This window comes from Sceloporus occidentalis, unplaced genomic scaffold (genome assembly GCF_023333645.1).
Source record: "Sceloporus occidentalis isolate IW3139 unplaced genomic scaffold, rSceOcc1.0.p SCAF_89, whole genome shotgun sequence".
NCBI classification, from domain to species: domain Eukaryota; kingdom Metazoa; phylum Chordata; class Lepidosauria; order Squamata; family Phrynosomatidae; genus Sceloporus; species Sceloporus occidentalis.
The window spans coordinates 4,119,830-4,130,225 of NW_028317069.1; the positions used below are offsets into that span (position 1 = coordinate 4,119,830).

At 39.6% G+C, this 10,396-nt stretch overlaps 1 protein-coding gene across 1 annotated transcript; it reads right to left on the bottom strand.

Moving 5' to 3' along the window:
* Positions 1–6,276: 6,276 nt before the first annotated feature.
* Positions 6,277–8,288, bottom strand: LOC149284766 (hemojuvelin-like). The gene is made up of 2 exons (XM_089496371.1): positions 7,776–8,288; positions 6,277–6,891 (listed from the first exon to the last, which is right to left on the bottom strand). Exons 1-2 carry the CDS (start codon positions 8,082–8,084, stop codon positions 6,277–6,279), a joined length of 924 nt encoding a protein of 307 aa, XP_089352497.1. The 5' UTR covers positions 8,085–8,288.
* Positions 8,289–10,396: the final 2,108 nt, after the last annotated feature.

Sequence of the window (10,396 nt, forward strand, 5' to 3'; positions counted from 1 at the left end):
GCTAGTTTTTTAGCAGCATTGTACAAATTTTATCCCATCTCATTCTATCAGTCTTGTTTTATCTTTTAGTCAAGACTTCCATGATCTGCCCTGGGCAGATGTTTGCTTTTTTTGAGCAATACATTGATTAACCCCTTGATGACAATTGCCGGTCCGGGCACGTCACCGAAAATCGTGACGATTATGACAATTGACGTGCCAGGACCGGCACGTCTTTAAACGGGTGAAAAAATCGATCCGTGATCGATTTTTTTCACTCAAACGGTGTTGCTCTAATGCCTCGACATCGAGGCATTGAGCAACACCAAAAAAAACATTCCCGGCCCCCCCCGATCGCTCCTAGGAGCAAATAAAAAAACATGTTTGAAAGACTGCACGTCTTTCAAACATGGCGGCGCCCGCCGCCGAAAAACGGGTTTAGGAAGCGATCGCGAGTCGCTTCCTTTGCTTAGCTGGTGTTGCTAAGATGCCTCAGTATCGAGGCATCTTTGCAACACCTGTTTAGCAAAGGAAGTGACCTGCGATCGCTTCCTAAATGCTTAACTTACCTTCCCGGTACCGGCGTCTTCGAAACACATGCGGTGTTTCAAGATGGCGGCGCCCATCAAGCCGGGGGCGGAGCCTGCTGTCATCATCGGGGGGGGGGTGTTGCTGGATGTCATGGACATCCAGTGAATAACACCCCTAGTGGTCAGATCACTCATAAGAGTGATCATGATTTGATAAATCAAAGGCAATGTTTTCTAAACATTGCCTTTGATCAGTATTGGATCTGCCTCCCTCCTTCACTTGCTTCTAGTGAGGGAGAGAGACAGATCAGTGTGTTTTTAGGTATTCTCAATAATATATATATATATTGATCCAAAGGCTCTTATAAGAGCCACCCATTTAATATTAACCCCTTCATTGCCATTGATCACTGCATAAACAGTGATCTTGCATAGTGGCAATTGTTTTTGGGGTTCTTTTTTTGTACTTTTTTTTTTTTTTGTACTTTTTTTTTAGGGTTTTTTAAAAAAATTTTATTAGAGCCATTAACCCTTTCCTTCCCCACTATTTTTGCTGCAATTGTTGCCATGCAGCGGTATACGGCTGAGGAGGCATGTTCCAAATTTGGCCCTTTTGCCCCCAAACAATCTGACAAACCCATGCATGTGGGGTATCAATGTACTCAGGAGATGTTGCTGAACACATATCGGGGTGTTGTGTGACAGCAACAACATACCAGGAGCTGTAATTTTACACCTGAAGTACAAAGTATGTTTAAAAAACAGCAAAAACAATTACTATCACAAACTTTGACAAGGGTTGGTGGTAGGATTAGTGCATGGAAAGGGTTAAACTATCAGCATCTAAAATACCCTGGGGTGTCTAGTTTTCAAAAATATATGGTTTGGTGGGGTAAATTTAATTTGCTGGCTTCAAAGATGCCCCAAATACCACATGGAGACAGAATTACCAGATTCAGAGAAAAATGGTTTTGAAATAGCAAAACGCTACTTGTACTTATTGCCCCATAACGTGTAGAAGAAAGCAAAAAAACATAAAAACATTGGGTATTTCTAAACTCGGGACAAATAGTAGAATCTATTTAGCAGGTTTTTTCAGTAGTTTTTTATGATGAATAAAAGATTTTTCAAATAAAAGTGATAAATTTATTTTTTTTTCAATTTTTCGTCATATTTTATTATTTTTATTATAGAAAATGACATCATATATAAAAAATTATGGTGTCTGAAGAAAGCCCTTCTTGTCCTGAAAAAAACAATATATAACTTGTGTGGGTTTAGTAAATGGGTTAAGAGAAAATTACAGCTAAACACAAACACCGCAGAAACGATAAAACAGCCATTGTCACGAAGGGTACAAAAAATAGAATCAGCCTTTGTCACGAAGGGGTTAAACAATGTATTAAGCCTACAAATAGCATGCAGTGTACGTGCTGACATATATTCTGTACTGTCTGTAGCAGCATATAGACAATATCCAATGCTAAGCCAACTCTTAGATCTAAATCACAAGACACGCAGAAAAAGGCAATCTAATGCCGGTCAAACCTCGATAACATTGTTACCATTATTTCTCGCCCCAAGCCCAGCCAGGCTTAGCCATAGGGAGAAAGCCAGCACAATAGGCATGTCTTTTCACATGCTTTCCAGTACATATTAAGAATGGGTGCTTATTTTTGGAGCAATGCACTGCAGTGGTGCATTGCTTCAAAAATAACCACCATTTTTTATTAGTATTTTTACCTTGTATTCTTCTACCGAGTCCTGACTTATCTGTATGTTTGTTACAGAACCAATATGTTTGGCCTAAAAACCATACGCAAGTAGAGCACCACATCTGCCAGTATGTAAAACCACAAGCTGAAACCTAATCTGGCGACGTACAGCAGGGGATGATTTTTAGTAAGCATTTCTGCATAGACAAACAGATTGGGTTGCATAATACATGCTTGAGTACAGGCACATTTTTGTAGTGTCTTCTCAGCTGGAACATTAGTCACAAGTGACGACCGCGTAATTCACAATCAACTGAGAGCAACAGGTCCCGTGCAAAACACAAGATTGGCTAAACTCATCTTTGTACTCTACGGCGTGTTGGAAACCGCTCAAGGTCAAAATATTAGAGCCTTTTACTCCTGGAGTAGCTAAGCACAGAGTTCCGATCATCCAGTTAAAATAGAATTCCTCTTCTCTGTCTCCATCCACCAAGCATGTAAATCTTCTTTAGAACTAGTTCAAACAATAAAGCATGTCTTAAAACGAACATCACACAGTGAGCTTTCAATCTGCTACTTGACATGAAAAATATATATTTTCAAGATACTTAGTATTTATGTTTATTATTTTGCAATACAATATTCCACAATACTTATTTTTAACCTGCTAGTGTTCTTAGGCCGTATTTTTTGTAGTGGGTAAATCAGACTCATGTGCATACAGAATTTAATATGACCCGGACCCCACTTATTGCTGAGGGGGCCCTGATAAAGCTTTGTGAATACACACACCATAGTTTACACATCAGTAATAAGGAATATACCTACAAACCAATTTGAAGGCAGAGACAATCAGCACAATATAGTCTGCCCTTTTTGTAGCTGCTGTTAGACCTAAACTTTTTTGGTCCTTTGTCTTGTCTAATGCTTTAGATTATTTCGTGCCTATTCAACGCACACATAAACTAACTTGCTGTATAAACTTAATTTTATAAAGAACATTGCGTGCTCAAGCCAGCCTTTAGTTATTTATTCGCAAATACTTTCAGAGCACAGGGGTGCTATTGTTGGTTACATAAAATTCTGCTTGTTTCTGTCAAGGTCCATGCTTTGTTCTGACAACGTCAACATTTCTAGTTGTTTTAAAAGAAAAACTTGATGTTCTGGAGAGAATGAATTTGTCATAATCCTTATCTGGGCTCAAAACTGAAATGTACCCAAAGAGCCCTACTGAGGACAGAATATCCTTTCCAAGTGTATGAATGATTGTGAGTGGATCTTGGTGGGACTTTGGAGTTGAAGATTGGTGTAGCTATCACTACCAATTCGTTGTCAGGTGATGAATGGATGTAATAGTTGTTTACCCAGGAAATACAGAGCACTTTTTTTTTTTTAAATGTTTTCTTATGATTTCCTCAGGTGTGATGTCAGGGCTCTTACTATTTGATTGGTAAAGTTACATCGCCATCTAGTGGCAAAGAGTAGGAGTCACAGGTTGGTTGTACACTTATGTTAACAAACGTGGTAGCATTTAACTATTATAATACTTAGAGGCAAGGCGCAAGTTATAACATCACACCATTAGAATATATTGCCATGAATGATCAGTCTTAATTATGGAAAGTAGTGTGATTCGAGTTTCTATAAGACTAAGGAAAACAGATACAGCCACATTGGTCCAACATAGGATGAAGTTGATAACTCATTCAGTCAACACAGAAAAAGACATTACATAAGCAGTCAGGACCTCAAATGAAAAAGACCTCAGAGGTCTAGAACGCTTTTTCTATGCTGACTGAATATATGTATATGTATTAGACATGTGCAAAAACTATTCGGGGTATTTTTAATTTGGGAACAAAATTTGTTGCCCGATGTCCACTTTGGTTCACTCTTCCAATGTCCAATGAACATACAAGAAGGAAGATAGAAGAAGATAAGCTAGAAGATGAAGATGCAGAAGTGGTTGGCAGAGAATGTAGGGAATATGAGAATGAGAGTGAGTGTGTGAAAGTGTAAGTGAATGTGGGCCCACGTATTTCAGACAATTCTCAGCTTGTTTCATTTTAATGTTTTCATGTCTTTGTACAAATCAGCATATTTGCCAAAATTTGGTAAATTTTGAATTTGAACAAATCTGAATGCAAAAGTCTAGTATATAAACAGATATATATACACATATATACACATATATATTGTAGTAAGGTACCTGTTAGGACACTTCTAGTGCTACAGGGACAGTAGGAGACCCAACATTCTTTCAGGCTTTTATTGCACCCAATACACAGTCTTACTATACAGCAATTCTCGCCAACAAACAAAGAACTGGCCTGCTAAGCTGGCTCCCAGTATAAAATAAAACAGAATAGACTTCTAACAGATTCACAAAAGTCCTCTCTTACCAAGCCCACTCTGTAGCACACCAGAGCTGAGGTACACCTCCTGCTCCTTCCAAGATGCAGACAAAATGCAGTGGGGCTGTTCTCAGTCAAAAAGGGAAACTGTCTCCTCCACCCTGCATTTATTATGGAGAGAGAGAGAGAGAGGGAGAAAGTATTCTGAATCAACACAGTGGAAGGTAAAATAGGGGGTTTATTATACTGTAAGAAAATTGAATTTATATCCACAAAACATAGAGCCATGTGGTGCTTTAATACTGAAAAGGGATATAACATGGGTCCAGCTACAATTCCTCCCCAAAAGATAAGGCTTTCAGCTCAATTAATACTATTATGTAAAAAAAAAAATAGTTTTTTTTGACAAAATATTTTCTTCTGTAGGTATTACACTGGAAACATCACCTTGTTACTGGGTCACCGTTTTAATCCACAGTGATCGCTGGTAAAAGCATTTACAGAAGAAACACCATAAATCTTCAAACACCACGTAATATATCATCTTAGTTTAAAAAAACCAACAAAATAAAAAAATAGAAAGCATTTTAAATAATTCATTCTATATATATTAAATATTTATATAATATTAGCACATTTTAATTACAGTGGTTGATTTCCAGTATCTAAAATAAACACTATATGGGGAGACATAGTACAGTGGGATAAATTGTGGTTGTCATGTAATGTATAGCGCTCTCTTGTGGAACGTTGTGGTATAACAAGCACTCTAGAATGGTCGTTGTTAACTAAAAATCTTTGTAGTGATTTGGTGTCATTGTCCAAATATGACTGTCACTACCCAGACACATGAATCAGTATTTTATACGATTCCCGTTGCGTTTTGGCCTGTTACAATCCCGCCAGTCCTTATGACTTTGGCAACTGTCTCAGCTGTTTGGAACACTGAGACCCTCACTCATCAACTCAAGACAAATGACATGTGAGATCCTCCCTTTCTGTAGCAAATGTCTATGCTGTACTTTAAAAACAAAACGCAGCAGATTCACTATTGATTAGTTTCCTATTAATGTAATTTCACAGGCCCACTCTGAGCTAATGGAAAAATTGAATATAGACTTGTAGTATCACAACAAATGTAATATAGCAATGTTCATATTTTTCTTATTATTATGTATACATAAAGAAGGGTAGGTTACAAAAGGAGACATTGGTTTGGAGAGGGATGCTTGATACACTGGAGAGATTCTACTCTACAGGCCATATGTACTCAAGGTTGTAAATCTTTCAGTCACTAAAGTGACACCACTCCAACCTTTTAGTCATTAGTGCCTTTTTCCCTAGTCACTATAGAAGGAGCTGGCAGGAGAGTTGCAGTTTCATGTAACGATACATTAAAAAGTTCCAACCCCAGTGATCTTCCGCTGAAAGAAGACCATGGCGGACCCTGTATGAGGTTATTTAAATCAGTGAGATTCCTTGAAATTCGTGTCACTGATTGAACTATACTTTATACATGGCCAGGCCAGCCCTTCTTACAGAGAATTTGCGAGTTGGCCCTTTATAAGTGAATTTAGGGAGGCCCTACCGAAACTTTTCTTACAAATTCTCCTGCCAACTGCCTCTATATCTCTTAAATTCACATTTAGTATGGCTGCTCGTTTTCCACACACCAACAAGGCAAGTGGCAGACCAAAGCTAAAGAATCCACACAGCGATAATTAAACAGATCAGAAGTATTGTTTGCTTCAGGCGGGGGTGCTCCACTGCCCCACTGAAGATATGTAATGTTCCTGGTTCAGGGTGAAAATCTTTAGCGTCCTCCAAAGCATGATAAGCGGCGTTTGTCAAGTTAGTGTTTCCTGACACCAGCAAATCGAACACGCATGACTGAAAATACACGTCCTCTACGGGTAACTTCTCCCTGCACAGGGATTTGGCCGTTTCCATGCTCTTGGAAGATGGTCGACCAACGTCCTTAGTCCTGGATAACCGCTGACTCGCTGGGCAGCCCCCAACACACAGCTGTAAATCCTGCTCCTCGAGGAAAGCTTGAGAGATCTCCTCAGCTATGCGTACAGAAAAAGAAAGTTGATTTGCTAATTGCCGTACGCGAATCGTGGTGCCAATGTACGAGGCCTGGATCTCGATGTAGCTCCCAGACTCCCTCTCCTGGATGGTAAGACTTTTCCCACCAGCTCTTCTGCCTCCGTTGACTGATCCATCATCAAACGCCGCTGGCAGGTTGCCCACCTCTGCCTGGTAGACCTTCTGTTCGATGCATTGCTTCATACTCTTGAAAATGATCGTCAGCTATAAAAGGAATGTTGGCACAGTTACAATTAACTTTCCAAACTCTTTTAGAACTAAGTGTATCTCATCAACAAAACACTGCTTTCCAAAACGAAAGTCCTCCAATTCTCTTCTTTAACAAAAAAACCCCAAAAACATGTTTTGTATATAGTTTCTAAATACAGCTGCTATAAACTTAAAACCATTCCATGCACCTGCTTTTTAAAATTCATATTACTATAATGTCTCATATTCCTAGAAATGTATGGGACATATTATGCAAAAATATAATATTGGAGAGATTAAGTAAGAGGGTAAAAAGGGCTTTTTTTAATTAAAGAAAAGCATGTTTGCATATCATTTCCATAATTATTGTGAACATTCCATTGCAAATCGAAATAGAATAGTTTTGGATTTCAATCGGGTGGTGGTTGGGCAAAACAAAAGAGCCAGTTGGAAGGGGATGAGAAAGGGAGAGATGGGGACAGTTATAGGATGTAGAATAGAGCAGAAGGAGAGGAAATAGAAAATGAATGAAAGAGACATACACAAGGAGGTATATCGACTAGTATGGAATAAAAAGACTAAGCCAATCATCGCGGGGAAGGCAGAGTGAAGTAGAAGAAATACAAAAAAAAGCGGCATACAAGGTCAGGGTGAGAAAAAGAGAGAAGCACAGGGAGAAGAACACATGGTAGGAAAATAATTAAACTGGAAAGGGGGATGGGTAGGGCACATTTACATTAGACACAGAGGGGCAAAAGTATAACAACAATTGAAGAGGTAGAGTGGCTGTGAAGAAAGTTAAAACCGGGGCTGGCTTTAGTGTTAGGGTGCATTTCTTCCAGAGCAGCACACATCTCTTCAGCTACCATGGTTATGGAAAACCAAACGCTACTTCTTACCTTGCTTGTTACAGTGGCATTGGACAAGCTGGTGAGTGGCGTGGTGGTGGCTTGAACAAACAGGTAATCATTGTCCAAAAGAGGCCATGACCCATTTACTCTACATGTCTGGAAGTCCCCACTAAATGTGCGTACATGTGGGTCCCCGAACACCGCACAGTGAAGATACTTTGGAACTTTCCCATGCTTCTCTCGGAAAATCTTCTCATAGTCGCATGCCTGTTTCCCAGGGTTTTCGGGGAGCGACTGTGGGGGTTGCCGCCTGGGAGGCGTGGTAAGCCCCTCTTTGGAGCAGTTGTGCTGGATCATGAGGTCCTCGATGATGTGCACTGCAGAGTGGTAGACGAGGTCGCCTCGACATGTACGGGCAGTGTTCCGTGTGCATTGAGAGTAGGAACGCAGGGCATCACAGTACGCAGCATTTCTGTTAGAGACCCTCAGGTTAAAGGTGGCGGAGAGGTATTCTGAATTGCATTTAATGATTTTACATTGAGCATCCACTAAAGGGGGGAAAAAAATAATGTATTGACAATTCATCATGTTTAGCATTTGAAATAATATATATTTTAAAACCTTTCTTATGCCATTGCCTGGATTCGGGCTTTCTTTCAAAGATGTCTAAGAAACTTTAGAAATGGGTTAGCTAACTTCTAGGCCTGGACGGGCCACAGAGGGACTTTACACACCCAGTTCATTATTTGTGAGCTGGGACAACGCCAATTAAAAGACCAATTATGAACATTTGTGGGGTGTGAGTAGCATTTTACATGCTCTTTAAAAGGTCCTTACCTTGCGCACAGATGATAAGCAGGAGGACGGTCTTCCACAGGACGCTATCTGACCGTGTCGGGAAATGACGTCTCCCAGCTGATCCACCCATTCCAGTCCATTCAAATCACACTGTTTTCACTCATGCATTTTCTGTGCAGAGAAACCGAGAAACATTTTAATACACGTTAACCATGAGAGATTCCATCAACTACTTGATGATGCTCTCCGCAAATCACTTGTTGAGAACTAACTTTTGGAACATGTGGTTTGTGGTCACTGGGCAGAGAAATAAGAAAATGCTCTTTTTTTCTAGACAGACCGGTAACATGATTTGTTAGCTTTGGAATACAGGTCCATCAATCTCTTCCTTGGCCATACTACGTTTAGCACGTCCCTCAAGGACTATCCAAGGACATCGTCCAGCAACACACATGCTTAGTTTGTTTTATTTTTAAAGTTATTTTCTTTACACATGCTTGATAATAACAGTTTCAGTTGTTTATTGGTTTATGGAGTCCCACTTTGCTTACTTACTCCACTTACTCCCCGTCTAGAGGAATGCCAGGACAAGGCAGAAACACGGTGGTATTTAAAGTCCTTGGGAAACATGTGCTTACATACTGTACATGTGAGCCTGTGCAGGCAGTAAATACATACATATATAGGATTGGTTGCTTATTACATGTAAATAATTGTTTAGTGGATACTCTACCTGCGCCTGGTACTCTCCCTTTAGAATGATACAAGCTGGATCATATTTTGTGGCGGCAAGCACGTGCCAGCTAATTAATCACTAGGTTATATGTTTCTCCGTGATGGCAAAACAAAGTATCAGCCGATCTCTAATCCTTTCACCTGCTCTCTTCACGATCAATGATTAGCGGTGTCATTTAATCAAACACTAAATACATTGACATCAACTTGTCCTAGATTGATATATGTGGCCTAGATTTACCAAAACAACACATGAACCCTCGCCTATTTTGCTAAGTGGCAATATACAACTATTAGCAACATTGCTCAAGATCCAGTCTATTGCGCATGTGCAGTGGTTAGCAGGACCAAAAGAGGACACATGGTTATTGTCCACAAAAATGCTATTTTATTACTGAATATATATATATATGTATTTCAAACTAATAAGAGAAAGCCAGATAGTTTTCTGTGAACTCAGTACAATGCTTAGAAGCGTCACTCTATACAAATTAGCATTTTATTTCTTCCTTTCCATATGGTGTCACACCGTGATGCCATAAAGTAGACCCACCTGTGACCTTGATCTGTGTACTATCTTGCAGCTCTGCTAGCACAGTATATGAATACATACATACGTCTTCTAGATTGTAAGCCTGACTGAGCAAGGCTCTCCTCATCCTTTTTCTGTAAGTCTCTAACACTACTTGTTATGTCTGGTTTACCCGTTGTGCAACGCTACAGAATGTGATGGTGCCATAAATACATATAGCATGAATATTACAAACATTTTATATCAATTATAACATAGTAACATAGTAACATAGTAACATAGTTCATAAGGTTGAAAAAAGACCAAAGTCCATCAAGTTCAACCTATATACATATTGTGTCCCTACTGTGTTGATCCAGAGGAAGGCAAAAAACCCTTATGAAGCAGATGCCAATTGCCCCATACCAGGGGGAAAATTCCTTCCCGACTCCAAATATGGCAATCAGAATAAATCCCTGGATCAACGTTCTGTCCCTATTAATCTAATATCCATAACTTGTAATATTATTGCTTTCAAGAAACACGTCCAGGCTCCTTTTGAACTCTTTTATTGAGTTTCCCATTACCACCTCCTCTGGCAGAGAGTTCCGTAGTCTCACCGCTC

What these genes read in the sequence shown, in the direction of transcription:
- LOC149284766 (XM_089496371.1), bottom strand. Translation starts at nt 8,084, where the DNA reads ATGATCCAGCACAACTGCTCCAAAGAGGGGCTTACCACGCCTCCCAGG. An exon ending in ATGCCACTGTAACAAGCAAG is followed by an intron (nt 6,892 to 7,775) that starts GTAAGAAGTAGC and finishes TTCCTTTTATAG; the next exon opens with CTGACGATCATTTTCAAGAG.